Raw genomic sequence first — 22,299 nt, 5'->3', positions numbered from 1 at the left:
GGTCTCAAAAATTTCCTTTAGTGCTTCTCGTCCGCGTGCAAAACATAAGTCACGAAATGGCGTCGTGGCGTGGAAAGTTTCCACAGGCTGTGTAGCAATGAATATCTTCGATGGAAAATAACCAATCCTTGAAGTAACTTTAAAATAAGAATAATCGGGGCTCAGCAATCCCGAATAAAAATATCAAGTTATAAATGATTTGATTTTTATTCTTGATTCCGGACTAGGCAGAAATTCACTGCTCGATTATTAAACATGTTGTCTGTAACGAGCGAGACGCACCGTAATATGTAAAATATTAAAAAGACAACTATCTTCTGACCGAACTTTATTCAACGATGATACAGACAAGCTTATAGACTAAGTTAGAGATATGTTATTCGCAGTTTACGAGAAGAGACTGACTCGATCAGAACCAGAGGGATCTTCACTATGATAAAAGAGGTGGAGATTCCGATAAATTTTAACGTGACATTTTCGAATACCAAAAATATACGTGATGAGGAGGAATGAAACTGAGATATGTGACTATTGATGATTCACGAATCTGTTTAGGGATGAGTCATAAGATATCTGTAAGACTGAATATTCAAGACGGGTCTTAATGATAAATAATAAAAAAAGACTAAAAACGATAGGTGAAAGCAAATAAGAAAAGTAGCAGGAAACACGATTTATCAGGAATGTTTAGGAAAAAATGTATAGAAAAACCTTATGTTAAAAACGTGATGGTAACAAAAGTGACGTGGCACGTAACATGTCTCGTTACCGGTTGAGAACGGAATCCTTTATAAGGTTTTCGTAATTTATATCTTTATACTACTAAATAGCTTTTAGCAAAAATGGATAACATAAATTCATTATAAATTATTTTTTAAACATTTGGCTGCTCTGCCGGAGTTGAAAATACTGAAATATAAAACAGATGAATAAAACTGCTATAGTCAGAGTTATAACTGCTTGTCTTTCATCATTACAGCTGCTTGTTACTTCGCTATGCCAGTCAAAATTCTCTGGACGAGAGTTCGCAGAAGCATGTTCCTCGTGAGAATGGGAAGGATAAACCACCATATAGGAATCATCATCACACGAATAGAGCTTTTGATGTCATCAACGAAATGAGAAAGTATATATTTTTGTTATCTTTATTAGGTATTGAAGAATAATTTGGCATATATTTTTGTATAACTAAACCTTATGTGTGTGCGTGTACGTGCGTGCGTGCGTGTGTTCAGATATACCATTCTTTTATTTCCTTAAAAAATATATTTATATTATCTTTTAGGCATGTTGTTACATACGTACTACTGTGTTACCAAAAATTTATAAAATAAATTTTATAAGTATTTAAAATTATAAGATAAATATGTATTTAAATAATACGCTTTGATTTTTAGGAAAAATTTACTCTGCGATGTTATCTTAGTAGCGGATGGTGGTATGGAAGTACCGGCTCACAAAATGGTTCTCGCTGCATGCAGTCCTTACTTTTATGCTATGTTTACAAGTTTTGAGGAACGCGATCAACAGAGAATAACATTGCAAGGCGTGGATTATTCGGCATTAGAATTATTAGTAGATTATGTTTATACTGCAGAAGTCCACGTTACAGAGGATAACGTACAGGTACTTCTACCTGCTGCAAACTTGTTACAACTAACGGATGTACGAGATGCTTGTTGCGATTTCTTACAAGCTCAATTACATCCGTCTAATTGTCTCGGTATTAGAGCGTTTGCAGATCTGCATGGATGCCTCGAGTTGTTGACGCACGCAGACAGTTACATCGAACAGCATTTTTCGTAAGTCACATCTCAAATTCTGATCCTCTTAGTTAGATTGTGTATTATATGATTGTATTAATTGTTTCAATATCGATTGTAGAGAAGTGGTTGACGCAGAAGAATTTTTAACATTGGAACCTGAACAAGTAGCTAAACTTATCTGTAGCGACCGTTTAATGGTGCCTTCTGAAGAGAAAGTATTTGAATGTGTTATTTCATGGGTACACCACGACCTCGAAAAGAGACAGAACGATTTGGCGTTGTTAATGGAACACGTGCGCTTGCCTTTGCTTTCTCAAGAGTATTTAGTGCAACGTGTGGAAGAGGAACCGCTTCTCAAAGCTAATTTACAATGTAAGTTTACAATGTTCGCTATTACGATATGCATGTTAAAAGAAGAGATATATGTATTCCTTAATTTCTACAGGCAAGGATTTCTTGATCGAAGCCTTAAAATATCATTTACTGAAGGGTGAGCAAAAGTCATTATTCAAAACGCCGCGTACCAAACCAAGACAACCAAGAGGATTACCTAAAGTATTACTCGTTGTTGGCGGCCAAGCTCCAAAGGCGATCAGGAGCGTTGAATGTTATGACTTCAAGGAGGAAAGGTGGTATCAAGTTTCTGAATTACCAACACGACGTTGCAGAGCTGGTAAATAGCATCATTTGAATTACGATGGTAAAATTGTTCTTTTCTTTTTTTGTAAAGTAACGATTATACAGAGCTGTTCAAAGTCGGGATCTTTTGGTCTGAAATTGAAATATATCGGTATTTACGCCCATTACCATTTCTATTCCTTACTTCACTGCTATTTTGTTGTAGCGCGCAATGCTCGGTCTTAGGGACGAAACTAATCTGAAATCGTTAAAAGTTTTTGATTTGTGTCTTTCACTATATTTAAAAATATTTTGTTACTAATATTATAAAATACTATTATTTATAATACAACTATAAAAATATGAATAATAGGTCAAAAACTTTTAATGATTTCAAACTAGTCTCTGAGTGTCACGCGCTACAACAAAACAGCCATGAAGTACGAAGTAAGAACAGTAATAGGTGTGAATACCGACACATTTTGATTTTAAGCCAAAAAACCCTGATCTAGGACAGCTCTGGATTATACTGTATTGCATTATAGGACTCTGTGTTCTTGGCGGACGCGTATACGCTGTTGGTGGATTTAACGGATCATTAAGAGTACGAACAGTTGATATTTATGATGCTGCAGCGGATCAATGGTCACCCTGTCCCGAGATGGAGGCGAGAAGATCGACGCTCGGTGTAGCCGTACTCGGCAATTGCGTTTACGCTGTACGTTATTATACAATATCTTCCTGTGTCTTTATTAAGTTGTGTTATTTATTAATGTAAATCATATTTACAATTTAACCGATATTTTACATACATAGGTTGGTGGCTTCGATGGTTCGACAGGATTAAATTCGGCTGAAGTTTATGATCCACGGACTCGCGAATGGAGACCAGTAGCACGAATGTCAACACGGCGTAGTAGCGTAGGAGTCGGTGTTGTCAAAGGATTGCTTTACGCCGTAAGTTTATATCAAATATTACTTCGAAAATGATGTCATCTGTATTACATGTTTAATATAGAGAGACTTTGCAATTAGGTTGGTGGCTACGATGGAGAATCTCGGCAATGTCTTTCTAGTGTTGAATGTTATAATCCGGAGAAGGATCAATGGAAACCTGTACCTGAAATGTCCGCACGTCGCAGTGGTGCAGGTGTTGGTGTCCTGGATGGTGTTTTATACGCGGTAGGAGGTCACGATGGTCCACTAGTACGAAAAAGCGTAGAAGCATTTAATCCGGAGACAAATCAATGGACTCCTGTCAGTGATATGGCATTATGTCGTCGTAACGCCGGTAGGCAATTAATATTTTCTTACATATAAGATGTCTGAGATCATTCGAATATCCTTTTTAAAATGAAGAAAAATGTTTTTTATAAAAAGAATATTAAAAATATTATAAGCAAATCGGATACGCTCTATCGAACAATGATATTTTTAATTTCTGGTTCCAACCAAAAATTGATTATTTAAACCAGATATTCAATTTTTTAAATATTTTTTTATTACAGATTTAGATTATACGCAAACAATAAGAAACTTTCGTAAAACATTTTTTTCTACATATGCTTCCATTGATCTTGAAATGATTTGGAAAGCAAGTGCGATTCGCGTCGCACACTCCAACATGCTTCAACATGTTTCTATCATAACTCCTACTCATTCGAGTACATTTGAGTGAGTAGCAGCTACGGTTGGAAAAAGTAGAAGCATGTTGCATCGGGAACAAACCTCTAGTTGGAATTACATATTCAGGCATAATCAGAGGAACATTTTCTAGTAAGACAGAAAAATCTATCTCTCTCCAAAAATATATCTCTATATCAATATTTTATCACAGTTTAGATTTTCTTTAAAGAAAAGGATCTAACTTCAATAATGCTACACCAAACTTTCCAAATATAATGATCAATTTATTTTAACCAGTGAGGATTAATTTATGGCCAGTAATGACAATTCCAAATATTGACAAATTTATCACGGTTAAATATTTATAAAATAAAATTTTTAAGTGGAAATAAGTATTATTGTATTATGCAGTTACAAAATACTAAACTGTCCAAAATCATATTTTATACTTAATACTTGGTGAATAATCGGAGGGTGAAACTTGTTTTCTATTCACATGTGCTATATAATGTCACAACTAACACCAGGGCTCATATTCTCTACACGTCTACCGATACTTGGTATCGTTAAGTAGAGACAGCCAATAAAAACCGCCTTTTTTTTCCTAGGACAGTCTTTGTTATTCGCTATTGTTAGTTATCGATATCCACAATTATCGATGGACATGTAACTGATATTTGACTTTTGCGCGGAATAGCTCGTCGGTTTCTGGTTGATCGAAATGCAAAAGAGGTTCGCGCGAGAGATGAGATGCAAATAAAAAAAAGGGCGGTGTCGTTTACAATAAAATAAAGAAGTCTTTATTATGGTTATGAGATAATATAGATTGAATACAGAAGTTACGCGATATTTGGCCGGAATACCAGAGGAATGTAGGTTCGAATATGTGTGTGTGTGTGTGTGTGTGTGTGTGCGCGCGCGCGCGCGCGCGCGCGTGCGCACCGTAACAAAAGTATGTGAATATACAGGATCCCACGTAACTGTGATTACGATTTTTACGGCACTTCCGATAATGTGACAAAAATTATTTTTAATAAAAGTTAGTCAGTTTTCAATCGACTACAAATTGCAATATTAAAAATTTGCAAAGTATTCTTTTTTTTAGGAGAAAAGTCAAGATTACCTTAATTTTTTTTAATGATATCACTTTTTTTTACTTCATAATATTGTAACTGATGTCAAGACATGCACATAATTGTACTATAATTTTTCGACAATAAACGATTCTTATTTTCGCACTAACAATCGCGCATAAAACTCTCAGCCCTTTGTTTTTATATTTTTTAAATAGCACTACATATTTTTTACTTCATAATATTGTAACTGATATCAAAACGAGTTCAATGACCTGCTGTACTATGACCTTGAGATGATCTTAAAGTCAGATGTGTGGAATCAATAAATAGAAACGTTTTCGAAAATTACTTTATTTGTATTAAATTTTCTATGAACATATTCTACAGTAGTAAAATATTTTTATATTAGCTGATTATCAACTTTCTCGTTATAGAAATACATTTTCAACAAATTGAGACTACGATTTGCTCTAATGTCAAACTAAGAAAGAACATAAGTATAAATAAGGTCGTAACAGCGTTCGAATTACGCTACAAGTACTATAAGTTATGTTGACATTTTTTTCTGTTTACATCCACATATGTAAATTGTGAACTACAATATATTCGGGAATATTACGAATTCAGAAATGATTACGTCGGTTTCTCAATTTATCTGTAAGTACATTTTTTTCTGAACAATGAAAAATAAGTAAAGTTTAATATATAATTTTTTGTGGAAACGTTTCCGTTCATTGATCTCACATGTCTGACTTTAAGATCATTTCAAAGTCATAGTATAGCAGGTCATTGAACTCGTTTTGACATCAGTTACAATATTACGAAGTAAAAAATACATAATGCTATTTAAAAAAATATAAAAACAAAGGGCTAATGAGAGATTTTATGCGCGGTTATTAGTGCGAAAATAAGAATCGTTTATTGTCGAAAAATTATAGTACAATTAATTACGCATAGACGTTTCGGTTTGCCTTTATCGGTAGCCATGATCAGTATGTCTGAACATATGATGTAAATTTCTCACTTTTTCATGGCGAGTCAACAGAGTGGCAACTCAATCCTTATTCTATTGGCAATGATTGACAGTTCCAGTAGCAATGAGTAACAGATAAAAATCTGTGCAGATATAAAAAGTGTTACCATTATTATTTATAAAGAAAAATTAATGCACTCGTATAGCTATGAAAGACGTAAACATAAAAAAATAATCAAAGTCAAAAGATCCGCAAATTGTTCATATTGTGCGATATAAACGTTCGCTACGAACGTTCCGATTATTGTGACGGTTAACATTCAAGTGAAGCAAAAACTCGGTGTCAGATTGCAAATTAAGACTGTTTTTTTTTTGCAATTGAATATGTAACATTTCTGAGATATGATCGTTTGTACAAAAACTGCTTCTGATCAATAATTTCTGTATCTTCCCAATCGAAATCATGGTTGAGATCCAATCTGTGTTCGGTAATAACAGAATGATTATTCATGTTCCTTCGGATGTCATTACAATATCCCGAGATTCTCGTTTTTAAAGTCCTTTCTGTCTGCCCGACATAGGAGGCATCGCAATCTTTGCTATATATCTTGTATACTACGTTCTTTTTTGCTTTATTAGATAAAGAATCCTTATGTGTTTTAATGAAAGCATTGAGCTTGTTTAGGTTAAAAAATGCAAGGTCAATATCAAGATCTTTAATTATGTCTTAGAATTTGTATGAGATCTCCGAAACAAATGAAATCGTAAACCGTGACTTTTTAACAATATCTTCATCAGAAGTATCATTCGTGTTTTGTTTTAAGGTTTTGTTACTCAATAAAGATTTTAGGCGTTCATTAATTGTGTTAAAAATAAAATCAGTCGGATAGTCATTATTTAAAAGTATCTCAATGACAAAAGTCAAGTTCTTTTTGTGATATTTAGGTTGAGATAACAAAAGGCTCTATTAACTATTTCTATGATCGTACCTCTCTTTGCGAAACAGCATGCTGAGAAAAAAAATTCAGATACCTACCAGAAAAAGTAGGTTTATGGTACCAATCATATATATTCAAGAGTGTTGTTATTCTTGATAAATAATAGTGATATCTAAATAATTTAATCTGTCCCCACCAATTTCAATCGTAAACTGTAATCGAGGATGAAACGAATTGAAAATTTGTAATATTTCTGAAGTTTTTTCGGATTAAGTTCCCATTGCAATGTCATCTAGCAAACGTAAAAGGGAATATGGAAGGTTAAAATATTCTATGTTTTTATTACATTTAAAAAAATTAGAATGAACTTGACTTTTTTCCTAAAAAAGAATATTTTTAGTATTGCAATTTATAGTCGATTGAAAACTGACTTTTATTCAAAATAATTTTTGTCACATCATCGGAAATGCCAGAAAAATCATAATCACAGTTACGTGGGACACTCTGTATGTGTATGTCTCTGGCTCAGTATCATCGCAGACGAGTTTTTCGGTACATAGTGTTCGCGAGTCATGCGGAACGCAGGGCGGCGATCAGCTATGCGGCGCGGCGCGGTGCTTCGCTGATTGGCTCGCGTGAACGTGAGTATACGCTAAGCTCGAATCGCGGTTGTTTTTGTGACACAGTATACCGGCGGGCGTTTTCCCCAACGCAATGGGGAAACACGCGGATGTGCAAAGCGGCACTCGATGGTCGAGACCACTCGGCAGAGAGAGAAATGTCTATCCCGTGCTATTGCGTCGAGACCGATTAGAATTTCAGTAGTTGCTGCAACCAGCAGCGGTCGAGAACACTCGACGGAGATATCTGGCTATTGCTGATGCGGTAGGAGCGGTATGCGGCAACTGGCCAGCCGTCGAGAAAGTTGTTCGGCAATCGAGAACGCTTGGCACATCAGAGTATTCTCTGCCCTAGAGTTTTCCATCGACATAGCGGTTCTTTACAGGAAAGCCGGTCGATCGCTGTCGAGAACGCTCGAATGGTGACAGAGTATTCTGTACCACCTTTTCTCGCTACTAAATCGGCTTCTCCGACTGCGGAATCAGGATCGGAGAGAATCGGAGCATGATCAGGAGCGGAGAGAATCGGAGCATGATCAGGAGCGCAATACACTTTGTTAATAATTTGCTGTTCATATACGGATTGTTATTCCCGCTCGATTTGTTCCGCTTAGTAATTTACACCGATCGACATTACAAGCGGAGGAGATATCGATCGGCGGTACTCGGCGGCACTTGGAACTCTTCGGTAGAAACAACGGTTGCTTGCTATTACATGCTTTGTTTCTTAAAAAAAATTGCGGGTGCACCGCGCCCTCATCACTGCGTGCTACTGCATCCGGCTGGATGTAATGCCGGAAACGATACGATTAGGGGAGCGCATCATTACAGACGTGTACAGAATATGGGCCCAAAATATTTTTTTTAGCATCTTAAAGAATCATAAAGGTTTAATTCTGCTGATGCAAGAATTTCCGCTCTTTCATCTCTAATTAACCCTTTCGTTACTAACGGTAACTGTACTCACTCGATGTTGAGCGCTCGCACATACTGAGGTTACATTCTAAAATGTCTTCTTCGAGGAAAATTTTATTCAAAATATATAGTGTGTGTACTTGTAATGTATATTATTTTATTATGTCAAGTAAAATTTTCTTTGGAAAGGACATTTTCGAATACAGTTTAAGAGTGACTAAAGTCTCCGATAAAATTTTTATGTGCGGACACTATACTCGTATATATGGATATTTGACATTTTAATCTGAGTACTCTTATTTTATATACATATATCTTACTAAATTTTATTCAGTAATTATATATAGTTATTATTCAGTAATTAAAAAAATTTTAACAATTTATCCATTCACCTTGACATATATAGGGTGTCTTATTTTATCTTTTGCATTGAAATATCTCAAAAAGTATAAAAGATACAGAAAAATGTTACAGATTTTTGTATCTCTGGCTTGCGCATGATGGAATGTCTTGTGTGAGGTCAATATAGACAGATTTACTCGTTAATAAACACTTTATTCGGAACAAAAATCTGAATATCATACAATATTGGTGAGCAGATTTTTTCTTTTTTTACAGAACGTACATTGATTGGAACTAAGAACGGACTCTACGATAAGCTCATTTGTGATTGTGTGTGTGTGTGTGTGTGTGTGTGTGTTGTGTGTGTGATCGAAACATACAACATTCATACATAATATTCTTCCCTCCTTAAGAAAAATAAAATTAACTTGGAACATATTTATTAGGAGGGCGGCGAGAAAGTCGAGTCGATCTACGCGTCGATCTACGCGTCGATCTACAGTTGGCAGCGTAAAGAATTATTCTGGTGACGATTCTTATGCTCTAACTGGACTGGAGTTGACGGTAGCGGCCCTAAAATTCTTGACTATTGTCGAAGTCGTGGAACTAATTGCTTTATCTGAGGTAGTCTTAAATCTGTCTCTATAAAAATGAACTCGTCGGTGTGAACTTGATTGTTCATCTTCTTTAAGTGATGGATTGACATCCATCGGTGAACATTCGGATTCCTTTTTGGTGAATGCACGAATTTAATCTACATGTTGCTTGAACCGTTTGCCTGTGTCTTCCACCTCGTAATGAAGATTTCCTAATCTAGTAACGATTCTGCTTGGAATCCATTCATCCATTCGAGAATTGCCCGAAAGGAAATAAATTGTTTGTCCTGGTTTAAACAATCTAAATAAAGAATCGAGCTGTTGTGTAGCTTTTCCTTCATTTTGGCGTACATATCGCTAGATGAGATTAAATTTAGTCAAATTTGTATAGTTGCATCCAAGAAGAGTTGAGCAGGAGATTGTCCCGTTACCACATGCGGAATTTTCTGATGAGAGAATCTCAATTGGACACGGTTCGATTGGACATCGTTCAATTGGACACGTTTAATTGGACACTGATCAATTGGACATCGATCAATTAGACACCAAACGATTGGACACTGTTCGATTGGACACGATGCGAAATATATAATGTATGCTTTAGATTTCAATTAATAATTATTTCATTGCATGTAAAAATTACGACACCGTGCAATTCGATCGATTGGACACCGTTCGATTGAACACCGATCGATTTGACACCCATCATTTGAACACTGATCAATTCGACACTTTTCCTCCTGTTAAGGGGCATACGACTTCTATAATTGTACCGTTGCACATGTTGCACATGGGGTTTCGACTTTCTATTTGAAGTGACTTTCATCCCATATCCCCCTTGCCAAGATATCCAATCAATCGGTGTCCCATCGATCGGTATCCAATCAATCGGTGTCCCATCGATCGATGTCCAATTGATGTCGAATTGCGTATTTACATAAAATGAAATAATTGGAATCTAAATTACACGGCGTTATGTCCACTTTAAGACATACATGATATTTCACTTTGTGTCCAATCCAGCAGTGTCCAATCGTTCGGGGTCCAATCGATCAGTGTCCAACTGATCATTATCGAATTAATCGGTGTCCAATTGAACGTGTCCAATTGAGCGTGTCCAATCGAGCGGTACCCAGTTGAACCGTGTTCAATTGGGTATTATCTCCTTCCTATATTGTTGCAAGAATCGATTTAAGTTCTGTTGTATACAGGGTGATTAAAAAAAAACGTTTGTTCTTGAAATGTCATGTTCCTGACTTAATTCCAATGCGATTTGTCTTTTGCCAGAATTTTGTTCGAAGCTTAGTTTTTAAATTATAAGAGGAACTAGTTACGAATGATGGGACGCATAGAGAAGATAGTCAGGGGAGGCGTAACTCACGTCGGACGCAGACTATACGAGAGATTCTCGTTGCGATCAGACGATCGCTACACATGCATATGCGATCGCATTCTCTCTCTCACACACACACACAAACACACACGCACGCGCGCGCGCGCACACACACACACACACACACACACACACACACACACACACACACACACACACACGCGCGTATGCACGCCCGCACGAACGCACGCAAATTTATCTTGTAAAAATTTAACTTTATTTTCTGCTTGAATATAAAGCAAAACTCACATTTCTACATAACGTACAGTTTCACACAAAAATATTTATGTTAAACTTGCATTCCTCTTGCAAATTTAATTTAGATCACACGTTCGCACTGACACAGAATGCACACAGATTGTTAGTTAGCCATTAGGTGACCGAAAATTATTCAAAGAAAGAAATACACATTTACTCGACGATAGCATTGATTGATTTTAATAGCGAATCTGTTAGTTAATTACTATGAATAACTGCCGATTAATTATTCATTAACTGCAAATCACTCGAAGAAAGAAGTACACGATTGTTTACTAACACACGAGGCGCACTCAATGATAGCAAGCAGTAAATCGATATCAATCGATATCGACTTTATTAGTTATGTTTCTACTATCGCTGCCGAAATATGGACGCGAGATTAGGACTACTATTCACTTATACCTGTTTTACAATAAAGTCGCAAGTCGTAAGCCGTAAGAAATTGGCCAATTATAGTTAAGTATGAGAAAAATAATTGATTATGATTGGTTAATATCTTACAGCTTACCGCTTACGACTCTATTGACCAACAGGTCTTAGCGCTTCAAACGCTACAGAGCATTTGTAGCACTGACATGATGCTGGTCCATTTGATGTTTCGGAACGCTCGTAGCAACTCTTACATCATCAATACGTCATTGTTCTTGCTCCCGCATCGCTCCAACCGCCTCATCTCGAAAGGTGGATTAGCTGGAGTGTTCACGTAGCAATTGTAGCATTCGGAACAGTAATGCACCAATCGGAGTATAGTGTTTGGAGCATAATGTTCAGAGCATTTGGAAAAAGCAAGTGGATCGCAGCCTAGATAGTCGAAATTTCACACCGCGGCAAGTTCGAAACAGGGCATTGCACTCAGCGCTACGAATATCTCAAAGCGTGATTGACTGATTAATAAGGACAAAAAATGTATGTTTCGAAGTATTCGTAATGTCAAGTGAACTAAGTACAATCATAAAGAAAAAATCAATTTTGTACGACATTACATAAAATGTAAAAAATGTTGACTTATTTTGAAAAAAATCAATCAGAACTTTTCATATTATAATATCGATTTTTCTTCCGAGTTAATGCTCCTTACATTTTATGTTCTTTTTAGAATGACAGAAAATAATCCGTCCTTTTTAGGGCGACCAATATTTTCTTACATGGAATGTCCCTTTTACGTAGAAAAGATTAAGAGAAGAAGAGAAACGTGCAAGTAATATTAACTTGTTTTGAAAAAGATTTATAATATTATTTAATTCAAAAGATATATACGATTCAAAAGATTATAAGATACAGCGTTACATGAAATGTAAGGAGTATTAACTCGTTTGGAAGAAAAATCGATATTATAACATGAAAAGTTCTGATTGATTTTTTTCGAAATAAATCAACATTTCTTACATTTTATGTAATGTGGTACGAAATTGATTTTTTCTTTATGATTGTTATTGTACTTAGTTCACTTGACGCTACAAATACTTAAAAAACATACATTTTTTGTCCTTATTAATTAGTCAATCACGCTTTGAGATATTCGTAGCGCTGAGTGCAATGCCCTCTGTTTCGAACTTGCCGCGGTGTGAAATTTCGACTATCTAGGCTGCGATCTACTTGTTTCTTTCAAATGCTCTCCAAACATTACGCTCCAAACACTATGCTCCGATTGGTGCATTACTGTTCCAAATGCTACAATTGCTACGTGAACACTCACTCCAGCCAACTCACCTTCCAAGGTGAGGCAGTTGGAGCGAAACGGGAGCAAAAACGATGACGTATTGATGATGTAATCGACGAAGAGTTGCTAGGAGCGTTCCGAGACATCAAATGGACCAGTCATGTCAGTGCTACAAATGCTCTGTAGTGTTTGAAGCGCTAAGTGAACCGCAGCCCTAATCTCACATCCACGTTTCGGCAGCGATAGTAGAAACATAATCAATAAAGTCAATATCGATTGATATCGATTTACTGCTTGCTATCGTTGAGTGCGCGTCGTATGTTAGTAAACAATCGTGTGCTTCTTTCTTCGAGTGATTTTTTTGCAGTCGAATAATTAATCGGCAGTTATTCATAGTAATTAACTAACAAATTCGCTATTAAAATCAATCAATGCTATCGTCGAGTAAACGTGTATTTCTTTCTTTGAGTAATTTTCGATCACCTAATGGCTAATTAACAATCTGTGTGCATTCTGTGTCAGTGCGAACGTGTAATCTAAATTAAATTTGCAAGAGGAATGCAAGTTTAACATAAATATTTTTATGTGAAACTGTACGTGATTTATGTAGAAATGTAAGTTTTGTTTTATATTCAAGCAGAGAAAATAAAGTTAAATTTTTACAAGGTAAATTTGCATGCGTGCATGCGAGCGTGCGTGCACGCACACAGGGTAAGTTATTAGAATCCGGACAAAATTAAATTTGATATTTCCGCCATATTAGAATTACCTATAGCTGCTACTTTGCATTGAAACATTCCCCTAACTTCAAAATAGTCAAGTCAAATATTCAATTATGATTATTATGGAGTATAAGTGAAGAACAGCACTCATTGAAAGTTTACGCGCCGAAAGGATGCCAAGAGAAATAATAACGTTTTTTGGATATCCGAAATCAATGGTTTATTGATGTTGCTAACAAAGAGAGGCTACGCTATGCTTTTCGCCGATTTTGATCAAAACTTGCAGCAATGTTAGAAGAGCCTACCAAATGAACACCTGTAAAGCCGTTCCCATTAATGGGGCTTAGAAGTAGTAATGAGCATTTAAAAATATACCAAAAAATCTGAAAACAGTCTAATATATCTCGGAAAGTTTTTTTAAGAAAAATGTTTTAGACAGAAATGGTAGAGTTTAATAAGATGTATTTACTGGCTTTATTGGTTTGATCTTGGGAGGCATCGTCAACCTTGACTTGACCTTAGCGATGTCACCCAAGGTCAAACCAATAAAACAAACTAAGAAAAATGCTTTCCATAAGGGCGGACTCCACCTAGCTTCCGATAGTCCGGGCGCTCTCTCTCAGTCAGCCAACTGGAGTGTCGAATCACCTGCTCCCCCTTGGTCTTGAGTAGGAGGGTGCGCATTGCTGGAGAATTTAACACTCTCAAAGGGTAGTTGATCTGCTAGAGAATCCGCCATTGTATTTTTCACTGTTAGTAATAGGTTCTCGTCCGTTTCCTCGGCCATTTTAAGGAATCTGTTCGTTTCCTCGGCCATTTTAGGGAATCTGTCTGTTCCCAGATTTGGTTAAGTGCCGCTTGATGATATCGCTATCACCGCAGACACGAGCAATTGCGAAACCAATGCAGCCGACTATTTTCCCGAAAACTCGACGGCCATTTGAGAGTTTAACCATCTCCTGCTGTCCTGGAACAAAACGGCGAGCCCTTGCACATGATGGGCGTCAAACTACTTCTTCATTTTTCTTTATTGACAAGATAAGAATAACCTTGACTTGTTCGTAAGAATAAATATTTCTAAAGGAGTTCGAAACTTGCGACCAAAAAAATATCTGCGCCGGAAATTCAAGGTCAGGAGTCGCTTCACATAGCGTATAGTTATACGTATACAAAAATTGATTTAAACTTGCCTCCTTTTGCGAAGATACTTATATATCCAACGAACGTTTCAGGATATTTACCATACGTTCCGTTGGACTGAGGGTGTCCCAGGAGGTACTACGTAGATGTATGATATTGAATTTTGCACAGAGTTGGGCAAATTCTTCACCTGTGAACTGGGTGCCGTTGTCAGATACAATTACCCTTGACGGTCCATATCTGAAAAATAGATGGCGTAAATATTTACACGTAGCTGCTGCTGTAATTGTTGAGAACCATTCCGCGTCTACGAATCTAGAGACTGTCGACTGTGACTATTGATTATGTATTGGACCCGCGAAATCCATGTGGATCCTTTCCCATGATGATTTTGACTCTGGCCACAGATGGAGCGGTTCCTTGGATGCAGTATCCGTACAATGTTGAGTATCCAATCTCTTTGTTGTAGAAGTACAGAACAGTACCAGCAAGGGTCGATGATCCATTTGGAGTATGAAATGTCGGCCAAACGAATTTTCTAAAGCGTTCAATGACAGTCACCAGTCCTTTTCGATTTGGCTGTAGCCTTGTTGCGTCTTCGTCAGTGTCTTCGACATATGAAAAACAGCTTTAATTTGTCCATCCGGGTAACGTTGTAGCAACATACCATCTGTACCTGTGGGGCTTGCATCCGCAGCGACAATTAATGTCTGTGTGGGATCGTAGTGTGCAAGTAAGAGTGGACTGGCTAGAACTTCCTTAATTTTGTAAAAAGTCTTCTTGCAAGCAGAATCCCACGCAACACAAAGAGAGCGTCCTCCTTGAGTAAGTGTTCCAACGGGGAACCCTTAATGTCGATGCAAATTTGGGATAAATACTTCTCGTAATAGTTTATTAGCCCAACAAATGTTTTAACTTCCTTCATTGGCTCTCTCATCGAACCTATTTGTTTGATACGAGCGGGATCCAGTATTCCGCAAGAAACAATAAAGCCTAAATATTTCAGGGACAAGTGAAACTTACATTTTCCGATGCTTAGTCTGAATCCCCAGTCTTGAAGGCGATTTAAGACTGCGTTCCAGGCATGTGTCGTGCTCCGTACGATTGCCACAGATGAGGATATCATCCAGGTAGACCACAATGACCAGAATGTCTGTCAAAGTCTGCTCCAGTGTACGTTAGAAGATTGCAGGTGCTGGCTTCAATCCGAAAACCAGTCTATTGAACAAACTTAAATAACCCGATGTGTGTTGATTGTTGTCAGAGGTTTGCTTTCTTTGTCCAATTTCAATTGAAAATATGCGTCCGATAAATCTAGTTGTGAGAAAACAGTATTCCCTTGAAGCTTTGCCATGATATCTTCAATCTCGGAATCGGATAGTTATTCGCGTCTAAGGCTTCATTTAATCCCGTAGAAAAATCAGCACAGATACGTATCTTCCCGTTTGGTTTCCTTGCCGCGACTATGGGAGCTGCCCAGTCCGATACGTTCACAAATGTCAAAATTCCATTTTTAACAAATCGGTCGAGCTCAATACTAAGCTGTTCCTCCAGAGCAAGCAGAACTGGACAACGTGGAGTGTGAACTGAATGAGCATCTGGTTTAAGGTGTAGCTTGACATTTGTTTTAGTACATTCTCCTAGTTTATCGCTGAAGAGATCCGGATATTTGTCTTGCAACGAGATATCACCTGTAACTCCCTCGTTGTATTCCACCAGTTCGAGTTTGTCGATGACTTGTGCACTAAGAAATACTGTATTTGGGCGGTCTAACACAATAACAGGACCCTTCATAGAATGTCCTTTGTAGCTTAGCATAATGTGAAAGAATCCCTCCGTCTTGATTCTTTTACCAGAAACGGTCATGCAGGAGGACCTGTAGGGTTGTAGCATAGGACGCCCTATTTTAATCCATGCATTTGTTTTTATTGTCGTTATATCCGCACCAATGTTCAGCTGCATTTTTAATCTCGTCTTATTTAGAAGGATCTCTGCGTATTTTCGATGCTTCCGAACCGCTTTCGAAACATTTTGCAATTAAATTGTTCCAATTTTCTTCTTACCTTTTGAGAAACAGACTTTGGTTATATGGCCTATCTTTTTGCAGTTTCTGCAATCCACTTCCTTAAATAGGCAGTCTTTCCTCTTATGTGTGATAAGACCACAACTATGACATTGTGAGGATGCCAATTTTTTTTCCGTTGGCTTTCCGTGACACTTAACTTCCTTTTCCTTGCGTTTGGCTTCAAACGCCTTTTACACGGCATCTCTGTAATGTGTTGGTTCTTGACGCGTCTTACATCCGCAGTACGTTCTACATGGCATAAATTTTTCTGATGTCGCTGTATGTGCAATTCTTCTTCTCCGCTGTAATTTTAAACAGAAGACACGTTTTGTTTGATAGGCATGGTTGCTAAGTGCTAAAGCGGCAAGTAGAATTTTTAGTTGATCTAAATTTAAATTGTTAATTTCAAAAGCATTTTTCAAAATGCTTATTCGATCAAGAATGTCAATTACAGCCATGGGCGGCATTGCCTGAAAATTTAGAGCTTCGAAATGGCGTTGGAAAAGCGACTTATTATCATGAAACTGTTTTTTGAGATGTGTGACTAAATCAAGGAAACTTAAATAGAGTAGTTTAGTAGGTAATAAACGACTTAGTAAACATTAATATTCATTGTCACCGAGAAGCAACTGCTTCCGTTCGTCCTCTATCAAGCCTTTTGCGCTCTCCATAAAGGTGCCTTCATGACACATGTCACGACATGTTCGTATCACAGCGTGAAGGTTTTGCCCTTTGTCAGCTCGTGGGTGAATTTATCTAATCGCTCAGCAAGATTTGAGAATTGAGAGGCTTTTGCCAGAGGGGCGGATACAATGTTATCTGTAGCCATTGATAGCGAAGGTGTGGAAATGGGGAAAAATACTTTGTACTTGTTGCAGGAGAGTTACCATGTGCTTTTGCGACTCAGCCATTTGCATAAGCATCTGTTGTCTCTGAGCTAGCTGCTGTTGCGTTTGAGTTAATACATTTAACAGTTATTCCATCTTGAATTTGCACACGAGGTTTGCATAACTTCAATCTTGAGATATAGCTACAGCGCCAATTGTACCTCTTGGATGTATTTATTTGTAAGGATAATAGAATACAGTACTCAGATGAACATGACTCGGCTCTAAGTTTTGAGTTGAATAATTGTTTGACAATAACTACAATCTTTCGCATTCGTAATGGTGGCAATCAACGATACTTCCATTATTAAGTGAACAATAATTGATCTATTTGTTCTTTGTAATTCGCAGATAAGCATGGTGTAGTAACAGAGCATGAATCTCGTTTGAAAATAAGTCGACAAAGTTTATTTCTTTAGCGAATTGCGTGATCCATTCGCGTCCAAACAAAATATCAAAATAACAATCAACAGTATAAAGATTCATCCTTCTTATGGTTGTACCCATCGATACATTTACGGGAGTTGAACCAATGCATTCAATATAGTGATCTGTATAGTTTACAAATCGCCTGTCCGTATCCCGCAATATGAATCCTGGTTTAATGACTCGTAATCTTTTTTTATTGATAATGCTGCAAGGCGCTCCAGTATCGAATTCCATTTGTACGTGATGACCATCGATTTGAACATTGATTTGTAAAATTGATTTCATGGACTTTATTTAATTGGTATACTATATCAACTTGTTCAGTTGGTTGAGCTATTGATTGCTGCTCCTATTCCGTGGACTGTCGCTTTGATTCTAGGCGATATGGCCTTTCTTGTCACAACTGTGACATTTTGCTTTGCGAAATGGACATTGATTGTGCTGATGCCGACCTCCACACCCTTTGCACGAAGTGTACTTATCATTAAAGCGTTTCCCTTTCTGTGCTGCATCACGAGAGTTTTGCTTCTGCCTTTGATCATTTGATCTTCATCATGTAGTCTTCTTACCTTATTTAATTTTCACTAGATCATAACCTAATTTATGCGTTCGTTTCGGCGACACTAGAGACCCTATAATGTAACAGAGAAATGTCATATGATCGATATATTTCTCTGATTGGCTGGAGTAATTCATAGTAGCTGCCATATTGAATTCACTTTTGACGGAAGGATCAATGATAACAATTTAAGAGATACATCATTACTAATGATAGTTACAAAGAGAGCCGAAACGTTTAATAAAGAAGAGTGAACACTATGGATATCATTCTTTAGATTGGATTAATTTCTGGCATCTTCATCGGCCTTAACTTATAACTAACCTTGTATTTATTGTTTATTTTTAATTGAATTTACTATCAATATATTCAATATCGACTCCTGTCAATTGCTGTAGAATGAGGATAGCAAACTCATCCTTCAATGTTTTGTGAATATTTATTATTTCATGCTTTGCATTGAATGTTGCATACCTTATGTACATAATTTACATCCATCATCACCATGCTAATGAATTGCGCCGCATATCATTGTAGTAATAATATAGTTATTTATATTAAACGATGATTCCGTCGTTTTAATATCTTCAGCTGTGTAACGTATAGTCTCAAGTGTTCGAGCGATTTCGTATGCTTCGGCGAATGTGATTGGCTTTTTTGCACTAATCTCGTACATCTCTTTTGATTCGAGGCTGTGTAGGAGTTGCTCAATCAACAACCTATCAAAAAAAATCATCATATTCACGATGAGTAGCATCTTGTTTCAAACGTAATGCGAAATTAGCGACTGTTTCATCTTTCTCCTGTGTGATGGATAATACTTTCAGCGTATTTATTTTTTACGCGATCAAAGTGATTAATAAGTGTAGATCGTATTTCGTCGTATATTAAATTTTCTGATTGTCGCGGGCAGATCAAAAATTTGAGAGTATTATAATAAGTTCTGCGCCCATATGTACACGTGTGTAATTAGCATATAAATCGTGATTTGTGATTTTATTTAACTGAAGGGCCCAATCAAAGCGTTTAAAATATTCCTGTATCGCTGTTCCTTCCGAAGTTCAGTATTCAGCCATTGAAAATGTCGATACCTTTACTCGATTTGGCGATAGTACCTCCGTCGAATTTGTCGAATTACTAGCAGTTATGTACGTTAGCTGCTTGTAGCGCACTGGTAAGCATGTTTGTGATTGCTTATAAAAGCTCTCATGGAATATCTATTCTTACGATGCGTGACTTCCGTTGATTCGAAACTTAACCTTAATTCGTGCTGTACGTACTTCTTCGCTTGCACGTAGAATCAACTTTTTTTTTACATCATTTTTGTATCTTTGGCTTGGCGAGTAATGGAATGATGTGAAGTTAATATAGACAGATCTACTCGTAAACACCTTATTCGGAACAGAAGTTTGAGTGCCGTATAATTTTGATGAGCGGATTTTCTCTTTCTTTACAGAACGTGGATCAACTAGAACTAAGAACGGACTGCTCGTTTGTGATTGGTCGATACATAAAGTGCGTTTATACATAAAACAGATGAAAGTAGAACGGTTTTGAGGTAGAAGGTATTTTGGTCACATTGATTTTTTTTCAATCAGGTGGAGATGTCAAAAAGATATCGAAGTCATCTCTACTTTTTTTAATGAAATTGTATGATTTTCTACATTATATGATTTCTTGAATTATTCTGCATATAAAAGTATTAAGAAAACACATAGTTGATTTAAAAAAATATGTAGATAGAATGAATAATTTTTTAAATAAGCAACTTGTATTTTCTTTACATCAATTGATTTATTTTATTATTTTGTTGTTTTAAAAAAATTAAGGTACTATTATAAAAAAAATCAATAATCAACGAGATATTCAATTTCGATATTTCATATCAATATACGCCAGACTAAGTAATAACTACAATACTAAAGTACTAAAAGACTACTAAAGTATAAAATATTTTATAAATTATTGATTTTTTTTATATCTTTAATACTTTTGTATGCAGAATAATTAAAATAATCATTATGTAAACAAATCATATAATTAAAAAAAAGTGGAGGTACTCTTTATATCTTTTTGGCGCCTCTACCTAGAAAAAAATGTAACCAAAATACGTCCCTTAAAACCATTCCACTTCTTCAACATTTTATATTTTTCGTATCTTTTATACTTTTCAAGATATTTCGATATAAAATTAAGTTAATTTAGTTGAGACACACACACACACACACACACACAACATATATGTCGCACTTTGATATACAGAGTGTCCCATTTTAACTTTTACACCGAAATGACCTGACCTTGGTGGCATCATCAAGGTCAAACTTCTTATATATCCCTTCGAACCTTACAAATTTTGTCTGAAACTTTTTTCCATATCTTTCATATTTTTTGACATATTCACCTGGGGCAATTAAAACTTGTATATATACACTGCCATAAATGCCTTAACATGCCTTTTCATGCCTTCTCATTCTTTCTCATGCCTTCTTCTAATTCCTTCTTCAATATTCGTGCAACTTCGTGTGTTACTCTAGAGAAAAAGTTACATTGGTTGATATCCTGATTTAATTAATCAAATATTCCGCGAGTAAGGTTCCAATTAAGATAATATTTTCGCTACAGCTTTCAAATATTATAGCATATCGCATCATATTTCATTTGAATAGAATTGAACTATGCTTCATTTGAATAGAATATGGCTAGATAAAATCTCTGTGAAACTTCTAATAGATAAATCAAGAACAATAAATAATAGTGATGAATAGAGAATATTAAGATTTTTTTATATTGTCTTATAGCACGTTTTGATAAAAGCAATTCTATTGTATTTGCTCATAAAATAATTTTGGCTATCCGAATGGGAAGTTATGTCAAGTTAGAGTTAAAAGTTGAAGTTTATTTTTTTATCATACTTTTAATATCACTTTAAGATGAATGAAAGTGTTTTTTTTTTTCTAGAAAAAATATTTCAGACAAAAGTTTCTTATATTTTTTTGTGTAATTCGAACTGTAATAAAATGTATTATTATATGTTGCATTTTCGAAATTTAATATATAATATGATTTGAATAGCTTATTTTTGTTCGAAATCGGAAGTTGAAAGTATTATTTGAAACGAATAAAACTTATTCGTCAGAATTTTTGAGATTTTTTATAAAAATTGCTTCCCTTTAAAAGAATGGTCTTAGACATCTTACCTTCTTTCTTCATGTTCTAATCTTTTCTCGTAAATCTAACAAATGTTATATCAAACAGGTGTGGTGGCATTAAACGGACTTTTGTACGTGGTGGGTGGAGACGACGGTTCCTCCAGTTTGGCATCTGTAGAAATGTATTCTCCAAGAACCGATACCTGGACTACTTTGCCGACTTGCATGGGAGTTGGGCGTAGTTACGCAGGTGTAGCCATCATCGATAAACCAATGGCCTCCGCAACGACAATGTGAGGTCTACAATCCGCTGGGCATACGACAGAACAAAATATGAATTTAGATGTCGAGATATCGGATTCCTCGCGGGAAGCCGGGCCCAGCGGTATGCAAAATCGCGGCGCCAGCCACAATTGTCCAGGTCCGCGTTGCGTTTGTCAGAGATATGAGAATGGCGAATTAGCTGCAGTCATAATGAATCAAGGCAGAAATAATCAAGAGAGGGATGATAGTTATCAAAACGCGGGTCATATCTCGCGTGCTTTTCAGAATCGTCTTAAC

General features: G+C 36.4%; 1 protein-coding gene across 1 annotated transcript; it reads left to right on the top strand.

The window, feature by feature from the left end:
* The first annotated feature begins 557 nt into the window (after nucleotides 1–557).
* Nucleotides 558–22,042, top strand: LOC108750140 (ring canal kelch homolog). Its single transcript, XM_018489402.1, has 9 exons — nucleotides 558–598; nucleotides 980–1,126; nucleotides 1,398–1,802; nucleotides 1,885–2,138; nucleotides 2,212–2,439; nucleotides 2,930–3,102; nucleotides 3,201–3,341; nucleotides 3,420–3,675; nucleotides 21,845–22,042. Exons 1-9 carry the CDS (start codon nucleotides 558–560, stop codon nucleotides 22,033–22,035), a joined length of 1,836 nt encoding a protein of 611 aa, XP_018344904.1. The 3' UTR covers nucleotides 22,036–22,042.
* Nucleotides 22,043–22,299: the final 257 nt, after the last annotated feature.

Source organism: Trachymyrmex septentrionalis, unplaced genomic scaffold (assembly GCF_001594115.1).
Source record: "Trachymyrmex septentrionalis isolate Tsep2-gDNA-1 unplaced genomic scaffold, Tsep1.0 scaffold33, whole genome shotgun sequence".
Lineage (NCBI taxonomy): Eukaryota > Metazoa > Arthropoda > Insecta > Hymenoptera > Formicidae > Trachymyrmex > Trachymyrmex septentrionalis.
The sequence above is the reverse complement of the archived record's forward strand: the minus strand, read 5'-3'. Positions and strand labels throughout refer to the sequence as shown.